The sequence below is a fragment of the Somniosus microcephalus genome, chromosome 4, assembly GCF_052327205.1.
Source record: "Somniosus microcephalus isolate GS21.2 chromosome 4, FLI_Smic_1.0, whole genome shotgun sequence".
NCBI lineage: Eukaryota > Metazoa > Chordata > Chondrichthyes > Squaliformes > Somniosidae > Somniosus > Somniosus microcephalus.
In genome coordinates, this window is record NC_140990.1 from 333,974,128 (window position 1) to 333,994,000 (window position 19,873).

Sequence of the window (19,873 nt, forward strand, 5' to 3'; positions counted from 1 at the left end):
GAAGAGCGTTTGATTCATCCATTTGTCAGGGAGTGAATGTTCATGGGATGTCGTGAGATTGGGAATACAGAGAATGAGCAATGGGACTAAAGTTATGATCTCGCCTTGACTTTGGAGGAGGCGAAGATTACAAGCCGTGGGACAGGCTACAGCACAGTCAATGTGACACGATGTCAACGCCAAGTCCATTAGCATATTAACCACCTTTTCTTCTCGGTTTTAAAAACTTGTATGATTACAATTTGCTTTAAGAACCCCCCAACATTTAAATATACAGGAAACTCTTTGGTATCCGGCACCGACGGGACCGGCGTGTTGCTGGTTGATCAAAAATTCCGGATGATGGAGAGGGTATTTTTAACAAAAGAAAAATTAAAAAAAATCAAGAAATGTGCAGTATACAGTAATTGGGTACTCACCTACAGAATGTTGTGTTAAATGGATGGTGGAAGATGCTTGATTAAGTACAATACTGCCAGTTGAGGGTCATGCAATGCAATGACTACCAGCAGCGTGGGAGACACACAGTACCCCTGTAAAATGGTGGATCAGGAGAGACTACCGGCAGCGCGGGAGAGTCAGACTCCTGTTACAGGGGTATTGAGGTGTTCCGACTTCCGATAGCGCCAAGAAGCCGAGTAGTGGCAGTTTGGAGAACTACCCCCACTGACTAACTCGGCCACCGCGGGAGACTCAGACTCGGCAACATTGCCGATTATTGAGGTGTTGTTTTCGGAGTATGAATTTTGCCGGTTAATAGAGAATTCTGGATATTTAGGTGCCGTTTAAACGAGAGTTTCCTGTAACTCTTTTCCAAATCCGATCTGGTGTGAAATGGTGGCAAAATCCATGATTGCAACTTCCTTTATTGTTTTTATATTTTGTCTCCAAAACATGTTCTATTATCCCCAATCTTCCTGCAATTATTTCTCATCAGAACCAAGCTTCTATATAAGAGATGGCCATGAGGCCCAAACAAGCTCCTCTCCTTTGAAGCATCAGCCCTATCTGCTGGCTGCCTCACCATTATCCCTCGATGCCTTTTCTCTTCAGAAATGAAACTCAATCCATTTCAGTGGCCTTCCCCCTCTCTTCCTGGATGTCCTGATGGGTTTTCTTGTATTGACTTGATTCTACCCGATCGCCTTCCTGTCTGGTTATTGCATTGCTAAGTGTTACTTTGTCCCAGCCAGCTATCTGACAGACTTGGAAACCCATCGCCATGTTGAAAACTCTCCAAACCAAGCGACTGAGGAACTCACCCAAGAGGTGTTTCCTATTGCTCGATATGGAGTGTTCTCTCTCTCTCTCTCTCTCTCTCTCTCCTCCCCCACCCTCACCCCCCGGTGATGGGACACACCCCAATTGCCCACTTTCAGAGTGCTTACAAGCAGGTTGGCAGAGAGTTAGGGACCCCTGCCCCCCAACCTGTGTGCAGAGATGCTGGTGAACTCTCAAACTGTAGACCGTACAGCACAGGCCAGCTTCCTGCATTCGGGCTTTGAATTGCAGGAGCCAATTGGGAAGAATCACTAATACAAAAGCAAAATACTGCGGATGCTGGAAATCTGAAATAAAAACCAAAAATGCTGGTCAGGCAACATCTGTGGAGAGAGAAACAGAGTTAAGATTGTTTCAGGTCGATGACCTTTCGTCAGAACGTGTTCTGACGAAGTGTCATCGACCTGAAACGTTAACACTCTTTCTCTCTCTCTCAACAGATGCTGCCTGACCTGCTGAGCATTTCCAGCATTTTCTGTTTTTATTTGGGAAGAATCACTGCCTGGTTCGGGTAGCAGATTACCGAGTCGGTCTCAGAGGGTTGCCTTGGTTCTGAACCTCCATTGCCAGGTGTGTCACCTTGTAGCCAACTTGACCCTAGAAAGGGTCAAGTTGTTTCTCTCTCCGCGGATGCTGCCTGGCCTGGCTGTGTGGTTCCATCATTTTCTGTTCTTTCAGATTTCCAACACCCGCAGTATTTTGCTGTTGACCCTAGAAAGACCGCGGTGACCTTCTCTTTCCCCCACCCGCCCCCCCTTCCCATACTCAGCCATACCTTAGGATAGACTTTACTGTTATGACACTGGACTCGTGAATAAAAGTGTAGAGCAAATTGTTTCATGTGTGGGGGAGAGAAAAAGAGCTATATATTGCTTTCTGCACAATGGTGTTGCATTCAAATACAGGAAACTTTTTTTTTTTTATCCGGCACCAACGGGACCGGCGTGGTGCCCGTTGATCAAAAAGTCCGGATTACAGAGAGGTACAGTAAAAGGTACGAGAGCCCCGTACACAGCCACAGATCCAGGCGTCCCTGTTGCATGGCAACAGGTGCAGGAATCCCAGTTACACGGCCACAGATCCAGGAACCCCGGTTACACGGCCACAGATCCAGGAACACCAGTTACACGGCCACAGATCCAGGAACCCCGGTTACACGGCCACAGATCCAGGACCCCCGGTTACACGGCCACAGATCCAGGAACCCCGGTTACACGGCCACTGATCCAGGAACCCCGGTTACACGGCCACAGATCCAGGACCCCCGGTTACACGGTCACAGATCCAGGAACCCCGGTTACACGGCCACAGATCCAGGAACGGCCACTAATATGAAGTAAAACTTACCTGGACCTACTCCTGAATTTTGCCGGTTAAGAGAGATTTCTGGTTATTTAGGTGCCGGTAAAGAGAGAGTTTCCTGTATTCAGATGACATAGCTCAATATAATTTACACCATTTCATTGTTTGTAAACAGAGGAAGTTTGCTTAAAAAAGAGATTAGCAAGGGACGTAAGTAAACAGAAATGGAACAGGGAAGGAACTGACAATTAAGTAGAGATGAGAAGTAAGAGCTGAATGCCGGACTCTCTCATCCGACACAGCATGCTGGAACTAACCAGAAGCTCCATCAGCATGAACAGAGAAGTTAACGTATGTAGATTGAATAGGTTAGGTAGACCTTATCGCACAGAAACAGGCCATTCGGCCCAACTGGTCTCCGCCGGCGTTTATGCTCCACTCGAGCATGTTGAGCGTAGACAATTGGTCAGAACGCGAATGTGATAATCCGATGAGTTCTGATCTACGTCCTTTCTCTTGTCCCCTGCCGATGGACCTGGCACCTCCCTGACTTCTGATGTACTTGCAGTTTCTTTTGAATTAGATCCACAAAATAAAAATCTACCACGTGTCTCACAAACCTGACGTCACATTTTGTTACAGAGGCAAAGAAAAATACTCCAAAAAAAAAAGCCGGATAGAAAACCAATCCTCAGCTGCAAGCCCGAAATCAATGAGCACCTTCTGATCTGCAGTTAAACTCTGACCTCTCCCTGTGTTTACTGAGCAGCAATTAGAACTTGTGGCCTTACAGCGTCGCACTTACACCTTAGCAGCAGAATAATACGCAATGCCCTGTCCTTATAAAACGACAGATAATCTGACACCATGAGCAACTTCATAGCAAATCCGCTAGTTTTTTTATTTCAAATTAACTAGAAGTCTTGCTGGGTACCATCCGATTAAAACTAGTGAAATCTTATGAATAATCCAGGACAGAGCAGGAATCATAATGGGCGTTGGGACCATGATGGCTTGGTCCTGGTGTCTGCTTTGCCAGCGATTTAAAAATTAATTGAAAAGAAGAATCGTGAGGACTAATGTCTCCAGATACATAGAGTCATAGTCATAGAGTTATACAGCACAGAAAGAGGCCCTTCGGCCCTTCGTGTCCATGCCGGCCATCAAGCCCTGTCTGTTCTATTCCCATTTTCCAGCACTTGGTCCGTAGCCTTGTATGCTATGGCGTTTCAAGTGCTCATCTAAATGCTTCTTGAATGTTGTGAGGGTTCCTGCCTCTACCACCCTTTCAGGCAGTGAGTTCCAGATTCCAACCACCCTCTGGGTGAAAAAGTTTTTCCTCAAATCCCCTCTAAACCTCCTGCCCTTTACCTTGAAACTATGCCCCTTGGTTATTGACCCCTCTACTAAGGGGAAAAGTTCCTTTCTATCTACCCTATCTATGCCCCTCATAATTTTGTACACCTCAATCAGGTCCCCCCTCAGCCTTCTCTGCTCTAAGGAAAACAACCCCAGCCTGTCCAGTCTCTCTTCATAGCTGAAGCGCTCCAGCCCAGATAACATCCTGGTGAATCTCCTCTGCACCCTCTCCAATGCAATCACATCCTTCCTATAGTGTGGCGACCAGAACTGCACACAGTATTCCAGAAAACATGGGGTTCTAAAAAAAAAATTGTAATTTTTAGGGAGCAATTTTAACTTGACCCACTCGTCGGGAAACTGACGGGATTGGGTGCAACCCTGGTTTTTTCCACCCCGCCCGGTTTTAAAGTCACTTGAGAGTAATATCAGGTGGAGTGTAATACCGGCATTCCACCCGATCCTGTGGGTTTCCTGCCGGGCAAAACCAGACAGTGGCAGCCGTTCCTGTTTCCTTAACTGTGTAATTATGTTCCCTTTTTTATCTTTTGTGGGTTTGAACAAAGTTAACGTGTCTAAAAGCTCTGCTCACCTTGCGGTTTTATTTCTCCTTCCTGACTAATGTAACGGGAGGCTGGCTGTGTACAACCACTCTCCGTCTACTTGTGAGGAGAGTATCTGTTATGTTGTGGTCCAGGAAGGCTCTACCTTATATTCCCATCCAGATTTTCAATCTTCATTTGGATAAACTGAATTTCAGTTGGACGGGGGAGGGGGTAGTGGGGGGGTGGGGGCTGGGATGGTGGGAAAAGAGGTTCAACTTTGAAGCCTGACTTAATCCAAATGCTCGTCCGATACGTAGACTTTTTCCAGGGAGAAAGGTCAATCATTTAGGTTTCGTGACTCCATAGAGCGTACTACAAGAGATGGCTTTTACAGAATTACATCTCCTCACTCCATTCTTTTGGTTCTTTATAGTGATGATGTAAATGAGAAGGAGACGGGACCAAACTGTGACGTTCCAATGATTTCCTCGACTTCAGCTCCCACTGAAACACCCAGTAACCTTCCAGCTCTAAAGGTAAGAACTTACATTTCGACTTTGCACTTCTCACCTCCTCGGGACACCCCAAAGCTCTTCACGACCAGTTCAGCCCTTTTGAAGTGTAGTCACTGTTGTTATGTAGGCAAATGTGGTGGCCGGTTTGCACACAGCAAGGTCCCACAAACAGCAATGCGATAATGGCCAAAATACTCGGTTTTGATGGTATTGGTTGAGGGATGAATGTCGGTCGGGGCACTGAGAGATCTCCCTACACTTTGGTTGGAAAAAAAGGATCTTTTGCGCCCACCTGAACAGGCAGGTATCTCATCTGAAAGACCTTGGACAATGTTAAACAGTTCCAATGTCACAACCTGGATAATGTGCCCAGGTCCTCCATTGGCAGGTATTTGCATACAGCGCATATTCTTCACTCTGTGCTTGCTGTTCAGGCTCACTTATGAAGAATGGCCACTGTGGAGGCACCACAAGTCTAAGATTAGTAAAGGCTGAACCATCCCATTTTAACTGTGCACTACAACGAGCCACCTTGAGACAGGAAATGACAGAATCTTGTCAATAATACGACCACCTTTCAATTGGAACATGTCCAAAGATGTGCGGGTTAGGTTGATTGGCTATGATAAATTGACCCTTAGTGTTAGGGGGATTAAATACGTGGGGTTACGGGGATAGGGTGGGATATGTGTTGGTGCAGGGGTTACGGGGATCGGGTGGGATATGTGTCGGTGCAGGCTCGATGGGCCGAAATGGCCTCTATCTGCACTGTGGAGTTTCTGTGATGTGCAGACCGCACGAGTCCTCATCAGATTGGTTAACGAGCAACTGTTCTCACTGCTCTTGAAATAGTTCCAAGGACGCAAGCCCTGGAAAATATTTTCTTCCCGATCGACTCTACTTTTTCCAATCTTGTTCCATGACTCTGGGAGTACAATCGGCTAATATTTCAGGTAGAGGACCTTCGTCGAGCGTTGGATGCTGAGCGGCCTGCTCCGTATTCCCAACATTTCCTGTTTTTATATTCAGTTTCCAGCATTTGCTCTTTTTTTTCTTTTTGCCTCATGCTGCGCTATCGCTGATACTTCAGCCGCAGTGGCCGTTCTACATAAGTGAGCCCAAACTGTAGGTGATAGCTATTCAACTGTGGGGCAATCCCTGCTGAGCCCAGCCCTGCCCTACGAACATATGAATTAGGAGCAGGAGTCGGCCACTCGGCCCCTCGAGCCTGCTCCGCCATTCAATAAGATCGTGGCTGATCCGATTACTCCACATTCCCACCTACCCCCGATAACCTTTCACCCCCTTATCGAGAATCTATCTACCTCTGCCTTAAAAATATTCAAAGACTCTGCTTCCACCGCCCTCTGAGGAAGAGAGTTCCAAAGACTCACGACCCTCTGAGAAAAAATTTCTCCTCATCTCTGTCTTAAATGGGTGACCCCTTATTTTTAAACAGTGACCCCCTAGTTCTAGATTCTCCCACAAGGTAAAGTAGTAAAAGGGGAAAAAGCAGGAACTAAGTGTCACAAAACATATTTGAAAGTTCTTTATCTGAATGCACGTAGCATTCGTAACAAAATGGACGAGTTAATGGCACAAATAACTGCATATGGGTATGATCTTGTGGCCATTACAGAAACATGGCTGCAGGGTGACCATGACTGGGAATTAAATATACTAGGTTATTTAACAATCAGGAAGGACAGGAAGGAAGGGGAGGTGGGGTGGCTATGTTAATAAAGGAAGGAATCACTGTACTACAGAGAAATGATATTGGGTCAAAGGATCAGGATAGTGAAACAGTTTGGGTGGAGATACGGAATAATAAGGGGAAAAAAACACTAGTGGGTATAGTCTATAGACCTCCGAACAGTTGCAACTCTGTTGGACGGAGTATTAATCAGGAAATAGTTGAGGCTTGTAATAAGGGAACAGCTATAATTATGGGGGATTTTAACTATCATATTAACTGGACAAATCAAATTGGGCAGGGCAGCCTTGAGGATGAGTTCATTGAGTGTATTAGGGATGGGTTTCTTGAGCAGTATGTAACTGAACTGACTAGGGGGCAAGCAACCTTAGATTTGGTCCTGTGTAATGAGACAGGAATCATTAAAAATGTCCTAGTAAAGGATCCCCTTGGAATGAGTGACCATAACATGGTTGAATTCCATATTCAATTAGAGGGTGAGAAGGTTGGATCTCAAACAAGCGCGCTGAGCTTGAATAAAGGAGACTATGAAGGTATGAGAGCGGAATTGAGTAGAGTGGACTGGGAAAATAGATTAAAGGGTAAGACGGTACATGATCAGTGGTGTACATTTAAGGAATTATTTTACAACTTCCAAAAAATATATATTCCACTGAGGAAAAAAGCTAGCCATCCGTGGCTAAGTAAAGTAATTAAGGATAGTATCCGACTAAAAACAAGGGCATATAAGGTAGCCAAATCTAGTGGGAGGATAGAAGATTGGGAAGTCTTTAAAAGACAGCAAAAAGTAACTAAAAGATTGATTAAGAAAGGGAAGATAGATGATGAAAGTAAATTAGCAAAAAATATAAAAACAGATAGCAAAAGTTTCTATAGTTCTATAAAAAGAAAGAGTGGCTAAAGTAAATGTTGGTCCCTTAGAGGATGAGACCGGGAAATTAATGGTGGGAAACATGGAGATGGCAAAAACGCTGATAATTATTTTGTATCAGTCTTTACGGTAGAGGACACTAAGAATATCCCAACACTGGACAAACAGGGGGCTCTAGGGGGGGGAGGAGCTAAATACGATTAAAATCACTAAGGAAGTGGTACTTGGTAAAATAATGGGACTCAAGGCAGATAAATCCCCTGGACCTGATGGCTTACATCCTAGGGTCTTGAGGGAAGTGGCGGTAGGGATTATGGATGCATTGGTAATTTTCCAAAACTCCCTGGACTCAGCAAAGGTCCCGGCAGATTGGAAAACTGCTAATGTAACACCCTTATTTAAAAAGGGTAGTAGGCAGAAGGCTGGAAACTATAGACCTGTTAGCCTAACATCTGTGGTTGGTAAAATTTTAGAGTCCATTATTAAGGAGACAGGAATGGGACATTTGGATAAACATAATTTAATAGGACAAAGTCAGCATGGTTTTATGAAGGGGAAGTCATGTTTGACAAATTTGCTGGAGTTCTTTGAGGAAGTAACATATAGGGTGGATAAAGGGGAACCAGTGGACGTAGTGTATTTAGACTTCCAAAAGGCATTTGACAAGGTGCCACACAAAAGATTATTGCTCAAGATAAAAAATCATGGGATTGGGGGTAATATTCTGGCATGGGTGGAGGATTGGCTATCTAACAGAAAGCAGAGAGTTGGGATAAATGGTTCGTTCTCAGACTGGCAATCAGTAACTAGTGGTGTTCCGCAGGGGTCAGTGCTGGGTCCCCAACTCTTTACAATCTATATTAATGATTTGGAGGAGGGGACCAAGTGTAACATATCAAAGTTTGCAGATGATACAAAGATGGGAAGGAAAGTAGTGAGTGAGGAGGACATAAAAGTCCTGCAAAGGGACATAGACAGGCTAAGTAAGTGGGCAGAGATTTGGCAGATGGAATACAATACTGGAAAGTGTGAGGTTATGCACTTTGGCAGGAAAAATCATAGAGCAAGTTATTATCTTAATGGCAAGAAACTGGAAAGTTCTGTAGTACAAAGGGATCTGGGGGTCCTGGTGCACGAAACTCAAAAAGTTAGTATGCAGGTGCAGCAAGTGATCAAGAAGGCCAATGGAATGTTGGCTTTTATTGCTAGGGGGATAGAATATAAAAACAGGGAGGTATTGTTGCAGTTGTACAAGGTATTGGTGAGACCGCACCTGGAATACTGCATACAGTTTTGGTGTCCATACTTAAGAAAAGACATACTTGCTCTCGAGTCAGTACAAAGAAGGTTCACTCGGTTAATCCCGGGGATGAGGGGGTGGACATATGAGGAGAGGTTGAGTAGATTGGGACTCTACTCATTGGAGTTCAGAAGAATGAGAGGCGATCTTATTGAAACATATAAGATTGTGAAGGTGCTTGATCGGGTGGATGCGGGGAGGATGTTCCCGATGATGGGTGAAACTTGAACTAGGGGACATAGTCCAAAGATGTGCTGGTTAGGTTGATTGGCTATGATAAATTGACCCTTAGTGTTAGGGGGATTAAATACGTGGGGTTACGGGGATAGGGTGGGATATGTGTCGGTGCAGGCTCGATGGGCCGAAATGGCCTCTATCTGCACTGTGGGGTTCCTGTGATTCCTGTGATAGTCTTAGAATAAGGGGCTGCTCTTTCAAAACTGAGATGAGGAGGAACTACTTCACTCAGAGGGTGGTAGGTCCGTGGAATATGCTGCCCCAAAAAGCTGTAGAAGCTACATCATTACATAAATTTAAAACAGAAATAGACAGTTTCCTAGAAGTAAAGGGAATTAAGGGTTACGGGGAGCAGGCAGGAATTTGGACATGAGTCTAGGTTCGGATCGGTCATGGCCCTGTGGGTAGCGGAGCGGGCCCAGGGGCCGTGTAGCCTGATCCTGCTCCTATTTCGTGTGTCTAATTCTGTTAGATTCAGGAGATGGTTCTGTGATAGTAGATTGGCGGTTAGGATCAGATCAGCCATGATCTTATTGAATGGCAGAGCAGGCTCGAGGGGCCGATTGGCCTACTCCTGCTCCTATTTCTTATGTTCTTAATGATGTGCAAAACTAGAACTAGGGGGCATAATCTTAGAATAAGGGGCTGTTCTTTCAAAACTGAGATGAGGAGAAACTTCTTCATTCAGAGGGTAGTAGGTCTGTGGAATTTGCTGCTCCAGAAAGCTGTGGAAGCTACATTATTAAATAAATAAATTTAAAACCGAAATAGACAGTTTCTTAGAAGTAAAGGGAATTAGGGGTTACGGGGAGCGGGCAGGAAATTGGACATGAGTCTAGGTTCGGATCGGTCATGGCCCTGTGGGTAGTGGAGCGGGCCCAGGGGCCGTGTAGCCTGGTTCTGCTCCTACTTCTTGTGTTCTAATTCTGTGTTAGATTTCAGGAGATGGTTTTATTCCTGTTCCTGGCTGGGGTGGAGATCACCTTTTACAGAAGGTAAGTACTGTAGAAAATATAGGGACAGAGTGATCTCCTGGACGAGTTTTGATCGCCTAGATGGGTCGGAGAGGAATTTCACAGATTTTTTTCTCCCAAATTGGCCATTGGGTTTTTTATCTGGTTTTTCGCCTCTCCCAGGAGATCACATGGGTTCGGGAGGGATGTAGAGTGATAGTAGATTTGAGGTTAGGATCAGATCAGCCATGATCTTATTGAATGGCGGAGCAGGCTCGAGGGGCCGATTGGCCTACTCCTGCTCCTAGTTCTTATGTTCTATAAGAGGAAACATCCTCTCCACATCCACCCTGTCCAGACCCCTTAGGATCTTGTATGTTTCAATCAATTCACCTCTTACTCTTCTAAACTCCAGCGGATACAAGCCTAGCCTGTCCAACCTTTCCTCATAAGACAACCCGCCCATTCCAGTTATTAGTCTAGGAAACCTTCTCTGAACTGCTTCCAACGCATTTACATCCTTCTTTAAATAAGGAGACCAATACTGTACACAGTGCTCCAGATGTGGTCTCACCAATGCCCTGTATAACTGAAGCATAACCTCCCTACTTTTGTATCCAATTCCCCTCGCAATAAACAATAACATTCTATTAGCTTTCCTAATTACTTGCTGTACCTGCATACTAACCTTTTGCGATTCATGCACTAGGACACACAGATCCCTCTGCATCTCAGAGCTCTGCAATCTCTCACCATTTAGATAATATGCTTTTTTATTCTTCCTGCCAAAATGGACAATTTCACATTTTCCCACATTATACTCCATTTGCCAGATCTTTGCCCACTCATTTAGCCTATCTATATCCCTTTGTAGTCTCCTTATGTCCTCTTCACAATTTACTTTCCTACCTATCTTTGTGTCATCAGCAAATTTAGCAACCATACCTTCAGTCCCTTCATCCAAGTAATTTATATAAATTGTAAAAAGTTGAGGCCCCAGCACTGATCCCTGTGACACACCACTCATTGCATTTTGCCAACCAGAAAATGCCCCATTTATGCCTACTCTGTGTTTCCTGTCAGCTAACCAATCTTCTATCCATCCATGCCAATATGTTACCCCCTACACCATGAGCTTTTATTTTCCACAATAACGTTTGATGTGGCACCTTATCAAATGCCTTATGGAAATCTAAGTACAGTACATCCACCAGTTCCCCTTTATCCACAGCACATGTTACTTCCTCAAAGAACTCCAATAAATTGGTTAAACATGATTTCCCTTTCACAAAACCATGTTGACTCTGCCTGATTACCTTGAACTTTTCCAAGTGCCCTGCTATAACGTCTTTAATAATAGCTTCTAACATCTTCCCTATGACAGATGTTAAGCTAACTGGCCTGTAGTTTCCTGCTTTCTGTTTCCCTCCCTTTTTGAATAAAGGCGTTACATTCGCTATTTTCCAATTTGATGGAACCTTCCCCGAATCTAGGGAATTTTGGAAAATTAAAACCAACACATCAACTATCTCACTAGCCACTCCTTTTAAGACCCTAGGATGAAGTCCATCAGGACCCGGGGACTCATCAGCCCGCAGCTCCAACAATTTGCTCAGTACCACTTCCCTGGTGATTATAATTTTCTTGAGTTCCTCCCTCCCTTCCATTTCCTGATTTACAGCTATTTCTGGGATGTTACTTGTATCCTCTATAGTGAAGACCGATGCAAAATACCTGTTCAATTCAACTGCCATCTCCTTATTTTCCATTATTAATTCCCCAGACTCACTTTCTATAGGACCAACGCTCACTTTGTTAACTCTTTTTTTTCCTTTTTTAAATATCTATAGAAACTCTTACTATCTGTTTTTATATTTCTAGCCAGCTTTCTCTCATATTCTAATTTTTCTCTCATTAATCTTTTAGGACTGGATTTTGTCAATGGGGAGCTTTTGGAGGCGGGACTCTCACTTTTTGGGTTGAAGTCCCGCCTCCATCGACTTGTAGCCAACCCACGCTATTTTCCCTTGATTGACCTTGTTAACCCCGCCCAGCGGGCTCAGCAGGCCAGTTAAGGGACACCTGGTTACTGGTGACGTCAGCGATTGACATTTCATCTGTCAAGAGCTTTTGACAGATGAAAAATCAGCGTTTGACAGCTCTGTGAAGCTTCAAACACTGACAATCTGTCTTCTAACTTGAGTCCTTCTACTCAGACTCAGTTAGAGATCTCTCCAGACCAGAAAGCAGAATGCTGCAGCGTTTGACAGTTCAGCGGCCATTCTGCTTTCTGTGCCAGTGAGCTGAGGGACTCCCGAGGCCTGAAGGGAGGAAGCCTGCAGGAGAAAGTAAAGGTAAGTAAAACTTATTAAAACACTTTACACTTACCTCACACACTTAACCTCTGCACACATGCACCCATCACTCACCTGCACAACGGACATCTCGACCCCTCCAACCCCTTCAGACCGACAGTCCGCCTCGCTAACTTGGCGTGGTTTGGAGCTGTCGGGAAGCCCACACTTCAGGGCTGAAAATAGAGTTTAGGCAAAAAACTGCCTGTTAACTACCTGTTAACAGGCAGTTAATTGGCACTAATCCCCTTCCCGCCTCGGGGAGGCGGTTCCCAGCACAGGTCGGATACCCGCCACCTGGGACATTGGCACGGAGGCGGGTTGGGGGCGGGATGGGTTCCTGCCCCCCCCCCCCCCCCCCCCCCCCCGATTCTGCAATTTTTCCACCACTCCTGCCTCCAAACCCACTTCCTCGGGGCTTGGAAATTCGAGCTCTTAGTCATTCTTTGCTGTTTTTTATATTCTATCCAATCTTCTGACCTGCCACCCATCTTTGCACAATTATATGCTTTTTCTTTAAGTTTGATACTATCTTTAACTTTTTTAGTTAACCACGGATGGTGGGTCCTCCCCTTGGAATTTTTCTTGTTGGAATGTATATATTCTGTGTATTCTGAAATATCCCCTTAAATGTCTGTCACTGCCACTCTATTGACCTGTCCCTTAACCCAATTTGCCAGTTCACTTTAGCTAGCTCTGCTTTCATGCCCTCGTAATTGCCCTTATTTAAATCCTCGTGATGTTCCCCCACACATGCACCAGGAGTCGCTGGAGGGTGATTAAGAGTGAAATCCCTGGCTGCCGTTCTTTTCCTCTTTAACCCGGGGGCACTTGTGCTTCAGTGCACTTCAGCTGAAAATGAGCTAATCCGGAGCAAGAGCTTAGCATCGACCCTGGGGCCTTCTGCTGTGTATCTATCTCCCAGCACCACACCAGGTGGCACGTGAACCCACTGGAGGAGCTTGACCCAGGCATCCTCTCCCTCCATCGTCTTGTAGATCTGAAGTGCATTTTCATGTTGGCCAACTCTCGCTGCGCGTTCCGCTGAATTAGAGCCTCCTTTTGCGTGTCTCCGGGTGAGTTTGGAGCGACCGTTCCTGTACATGCCGACCTGGCCCTCTTTATAGACCGCACCCCTCGAGAGCCAATGGTGGAGGCGGGCCGTTGGGTAAGACCCCCTCAATTATTAGAGGCTGCATTTTCCAGTGGCAGTTTGCCCTAGTGTTTTTGATGAGTGCAAGAGTACTCGTGACTCCAGCCCTCTAGCTCCCTGTGGGTGGGGTATTTTCCGCTGGCTTTACCGCTAGGCCCCGATGACCTACTTCAAAGAGTACAGTCTTTGTCTGCGTTTGGGGCAGGGATCATTGACCTGAATAGGGACCTTTCACTTGCATATCACAATAGCCAACTGGCCAGTTTTCCCTCCATCTCCTCCTCCTCCGCCCATGTGAAGGGAGAGCCTGAACATACCGAGTGCTGCTGGAACGATGGTTCAGTAACGCTCACAAACTAACACGGTCACGGCCTCCAGGACTGTGTGTGCAAAATTGTGGCTCTGGAGCAGTAAATCCCGTTAACGCACGGTAAGTGTAGAATTTACTGGGGTTTGTCACAGGATGTTGTCCAACTTGTCCACTTCCCCCCCCAGGTGTCATTGACTGAACAGAGGCCGACTATCACACTGCGTTTTATTGGGGGGGGGAAAAATGGATATCTTTATTAAGATATAAAACATCCTGCTGTCTTCTTTTCCCCAAAGCCACGATTCTCCAGAGATTTATATTGATCTCACTTACAGGCAACAGGACACAAATCCTCCCAGTCATCAAGATACGGAGGAGCTACCTACCCAGTTAGGTGTGGGGTTGACACCCCCTGCTGCTCGTTCCTGATCCGTTTTGCCACAAGGGGGCAGTAGAGTCTCCTGGAAAAACAAACGACTCCTTTTTCTTGGGCTAGGCAGCCTTGTGCGTCTGTCATAACAAGCCCACTGCGATGATAACATTTGATGTGTTGGATCCTGCTGGGGTAGGGTTCTACAGATGCCTGGTGCCTTCTAGTACGAGGGCTGCCACCTCTGGTTGGCCGTATTACTGGAGGTTTCATTGCGTTACCACTCGCCTCCAACTGCCCCGCCCAGTCAAACAGCCTTTCTTTGCTCCCATCTGCAATATACTTACAACTAATATAGACAAAAGCGTTCAAAGAAAATGATGTCCTCTGATTAAACTCAGACGTTCCTGGAGCGTGATCAGGGACAGGAATCCCCTCCCTAACCCGAGGTACAGAAACTAGTTTTAAGCCTCTGTACGAAACTCTAACTTCAAACACACTTGGAAATCAGTTAAAGTTTAATTAAAAGTTATTTTGTTGGCCGTTAGTTGGATTTGCCACTGACTGTTCTGTGGTGAAGGGGCTCCCTCTGCTGGTATTGTTTTGAAATTACATATTTCAAATCAAAAGCAGCCTCGTGTAAATTTGTGAGCTGACTGTGTCTGTTTTTTCATGTTGATATTGAACTTTAAATACTTTTTGGGATATACTGTGCTGAGGATAAAACTTGGATGTGAAATCCAGTGTTCTGCTGCGCCTCCGACAGCCTGACCTGGGAACAACAACTTACCTTTATAGAGCGCATTTAACATAGTAAAACATCCCAAGGCGCTTCACAGAAGTATTATCAAACAAAATTTGACACCAAGCCAAATAAGGAGATATAAAGAGAGAGGTTTTAAGGAGGGTCTTAAAGGAGGAGAGAGAGGCGGAGAGGTTTAGGGAGGGAATTCCAGAGCTTGGGGGTCTAGGCAGCTGAAGGCATGGCCACCAATGGTGGAGCGTTTAAATCGGGGAAGTGCAAGGGGCCAAAATTGGAGGAGCGCGGAGATCTCGGAGGGTTGTAGGGCTGGAAGAGGTTACAGAGATAGTGAAGGGCGAGGCCATGGAGGGTTTTGAAAGCAAGGATGAGAATTTTAAAATCGAGGCATTGCCGGACCGGGAGCCAGTGTGGGTCAGCGAGCACGGGGGAGGGTGATGGGTCAACGGGACTCGATGCGGGCGGCAGAGTTTTGGATGAGTGCAAGATGAGGTGGCCGGCCAGGAGTGCATTGAAATAGTCGCGCCTGGAGGCAATAAAAGTATGGCTGGGGGTTTCGGCAGCGGAGGAGCTGAGCGAGGGGCAGTCTTGGTGATGGAGCAGAGGGAGGGGTGGAGCGGGCGGTGTAAGCGGTTTGGTGATGGAGCGGATAAGTACAGACTGAAATCAGACCTGGGACTCTCCTGGTGCGTATGACTCTGCCGCTCACTAAATAAACTCGCTGAACTGTCAAGAGAACGCTGGCTGCTCTGCGGTTTCTTTGAAGCATTAAAAATTCAGCTATTGTTTGAGGGAGCCGGAGGTAATAAAAGCATGGATGAGGGTTTTAGCAGCAGATGAGTTGGGGCAGAGGCGAAGACAGGTGATGCTACGGAGGCGGAAATAATAACGATAAGCCATCAGCTGAACGCCCCGAGTGACTTTTATTTCTTTTCCTAATTTATTCACCAGTTTCTCCCTCTTTCTCTCCTGAAGGTGCTAATTCCAGCTCGGGTACAGTTGCGTGGTTGCTCGATGCCTTTGAGTGCCTCACCTAGTTGCTCATCGTGCACCAGCCTGGACAGTGAGTGTGTAGGAAGGATATCCTTGCATTGGAGGCAGTTCAGAGACGATTCACTCGGTTAATTCCAGAGATGAGGGGGTTGACTTATGAGGAAAGGTTGAGCCTATACTCATTGGAATTTAGAAGAATGAGAGGTGATCTTATTGAAACATATAAGATACTGAGGGGGCTCGACAGGGTAGATGCAGAGGATGTTTCCCCCCGTGGGGAAATCTAGAACTCGGGGGCATAGTTTCAGAATAAAGGGTCGCCCATTTAGAACTGAGGTGAGGAGGAATTTCTTCTCTGAAGGTCGTGTATCTGTGGAATTCTCTGCCCCAGAAAGCCGTGGAGGCTGGGTCATTAAATACATTTAAGGTGGAGATAGACAGATTTTTGCAAGATAAGGGAGTGAAGGGTTATGGGGAGCGAACAGGGAAGTGGCTTTGAGCCCAAGATCAGCCACGATCTTATTGAATGGCGGAGCAGGCTCGAGGGGCCAAGTGATCTATTCCTGCTCCGATTTCTTATGTTAACCGATGGAGCATCACCAATGAGCTCGATCCTGTTAAAATGGAAAGGGGAACCATTTTGTTTCTCTTTATTGCGAGCTATCTTTCCATGTTATTGGGAGTTGGCTCACTAAGCCATACCAGTGAAATCCTAGCAGTTCCTACCTCCGATCAACCAACCTTGACGTAGCAGAGCACTTGGAAAACTGTGACCGGATCGGACAAAGTCAACATGGATTTACAAAAGGTAAATCATGCTTGACTAACCTACTGGAATTTTTTGAGGATGTAACTGGTAAAATAGATAAGGGAGAACCGGTGGATGTGGTGTATTTGGACTTTCAAAAGGCTTTTGATAAGGTCCCACATAAGAGATTAACATGTAAAGTTAAGGCACATGGGATTGGGGGCATGGTATTGACTTGGATAGAGACCTGGTTGACAGACAGAAAGCAAAGAGTTGGCATAAACGGCTCTTTTTCCGAGTGGCAAGCAGTGACTAGTGGGGTACCGCAGGGATCGGTCCTTGGACCCCAGCTATTCACAATATATATTAACCAGCTGAAGTGCCCGGCGGTGCCGAGGCTTTTTCGAGGGCATGTTGTTGTTGGAAGAGAGAGAGAGCGACTGGGGGGAGGGGGGGAGAGCGCGACTGGGGGGGAAGAGAGAGAGCGACTGGGGGGGAAGAGAGAGAGCGACTGGGGGGGAAGAGAGAGAGCGACTGGGGGGGAAGAGAGAGAGCGACTGGGGGGGAAGAGAGAGAGCGACTGGGGGGGAAGAGAGAGAGCGACTGGGGGGGGAAGAGAGAGAGCGACTGGGGGGGGAAGAGAGAGAGCGACTGGGGGGGAAGAGAGAGAGCGACTGGGGGGGAAGAGAGAGAGCGACTGGGGGGGGAAGAGAGAGAGCGACTGGGGGGGAAGAGAGAGAGCGACTGGGGGGGAAGAGAGAGAGCGACTGGGGGGGAAGAGAGAGAGCGACTGGGGGGGAAGAGAGAGAGCGACTGGGGGGGGAAGAGAGAGAGCGACTGGGGGGGAAGAGAGAGAGCGACTGGGGGGGAAGAGAGAGAGCGACTGGGGGGGAAGAGAGAGAGCGACTGGGGGGGAAGAGAGAGAGCGACTGGGGGGGAAGAGAGAGAGCGACTGGGGGGGGAAGAGAGAGAGCGACTGGGGGGGAAGAGAGAGAGCGACTGGGGGGGAAGAGAGAGAGCGACTGGGGGGAAGAGAGAGGGCGGGGGGGAGGGCGGGGGGGGAAGGGAGAGGGGGCGGGGGGCAAGGGAGGGCGGGGGGGAAGGGAGAGGGGGCGGGGGGCAAGGGAGGGCGGGGGGGAAGGGAGAGGGGGCGGGGGGCAAGGGAGGGCGGGGGGGAAGGGAGGGGGTGGGGGGCAAGGGAGGGAGGGGGGAAGGGGGAGGGCGGGGGCGGGGGGGGAAGAGGGAAGGGAGGGCGGGGGGGAGGGAAGGGAGGGCGGGGGGGGAGGAAGGGAGGGCTTGAGGCTGAGAGACGGCCAAGGCCACGCCCGGTTGCTGGGGTAACCCTGCCGCCCCGCCCCGCACTCCCGAGAGCCCCGCTCTTCGAGCCCGCCCCGCACTCCCGAGAGCCCCGCTCTCCAAGCCCCAGCCGGCCCGCACTCCCGTTGCCGGGGTAACCCTTCCCGCTCACCAAGGCCGAGATCCGCACTCTCGAGAGCCCCGCCCCCCCCCCCCGCCCGAGCCGAGCGCGGAACAGAGTCTCACCTGTTCCTGCTGCGCGCGCACCCTGACCCTCGTGGCTGACGCCGTTGCCCCGGGTAACGTGACGCCGTTGCCCCGGGTAACGTGACACCGGGGGGGCGGGGGGGAGGTGGCGGGTGAGGAGCTTAGCAGCAGCCCAGTTACCTAGCTCGGGCCTGGCTGGGCAAGAAAGGCCCAGGCTTTCAGGCCTAAGAAAAAAAACGGGCAAAGGTAGGAAAAAGAATGTTCAGGTTAGATAAAATATTTACAAATGAGTGATTTATTTTAAAAGAATTTAATAAATTGAATTTTATTTTGCTGGAAATGTATATTTGAAAAGAAAGACGCAGAAAGCAGGAAAAAGAATGGAAGCAAGATGGCGGCTACTCACCTCGGTTCAGAACAATAAGGCCCGCCCACACACGCACCGATTGGTCGACCGTCAGGTCACCAAAGCGTAGGATTGGTCAATCGTCCCGTCACTCGACCGTAGGAGGGCCCGGCCGCATGCGGCAGCAAGCCGCCGTACAATTGGTCCACCTTGAGGTCACTCTGTCGCTAATGAGCGGATAATGAGATGCTAATGAGCGGAATGTTGAAGGTTTTTGGGATACCGCGGGCGCGATTTTAGCCTGGCCGAAACGTAAATACGCTTAAAACCGTCTCGGAAGCGTAAGCTTTCTTTGGAGGTAACGCGCACGTAGGTACGCCCTGTAACTTTCGAGCGCATAGCCCGACAGACGCACACGAGATGACAGACAGACGGACGGACCCCGACAGACACACACGCGATGACAGACAGACGGACAGACAGACAGATCGACCGATTTATATATATAGGTGATCTGGACGAGGGGACTAGATGTAATATCTCCAAGTTTGCAGATGACACAAAGCTGGGTGGGCGTGTGTGCTGTGAGGAGGATGCCGAGAAACTCCAGTATGATTTGGACAGGTTGGGTAATTGGGCAGAAGCGTGGCAGATGCAATATAACGTGGATAAATGCGAGGTTATCCACTTTGGTGTCAAAAACAAGAAGGCAGATTATTATCTGAATGGCAATAGATTGGGAGAAGGATAAGTGCAACGAGACCTAGGCGTCCTTGTGCACCAGTCGCTGAAGGTAAGCATGCAGGTGCAGCAGGCGGTTAAGAAGGCAAATGGTATGTTGGCCTTCATAGCGAGAGGGTTGGCAGGAATGACGTATGAGGAGAGATTGGGTCGATTGGGCTTGTACTCGCTGGAGTTTAGAAGAATGAGAGGGGATCTCATTGAAACTTATAAAATTCTAACAGGACTAGATGCAGGAAGGATGTTCCCGATGGTCGGGGAGTCCAGAACCAGGGGGGTCACAGTCTAAGGATAAGGGGTAAACCATTTAGGACAGAGATGAGGAGGAATTTCTTCACCCAGAGAGTGGTAAGCCTGTGGAATTCTCTTCCACAGAAGGCAGTTGAGGCCAATTCATTAAATGTATTCAAGAAAGAGTTGGATATATTTCTTAAGACTAAAGGGATCAAGGGGTATGGGGAGGAGGCAGGGACAGGTTACTGAATGTGGATGATCAGCCATGATCGCATTGAATGGCG

At 47.6% G+C, this 19,873-nt stretch overlaps 1 protein-coding gene across 1 annotated transcript in view; it reads left to right on the plus strand.

Annotated features, from left to right (window-relative positions):
• epb41l5 (erythrocyte membrane protein band 4.1 like 5) overlaps positions 1–19,873 on the plus strand; it is a 218,616-nt gene that overhangs the window by 180,144 nt on the left and 18,599 nt on the right. Inside the window, 1 exon segment of the mRNA XM_085986877.1 lies at positions 4,921–5,023. Coding sequence (XP_085843003.1) covers positions 4,921–5,023 — 103 coding nt within the window.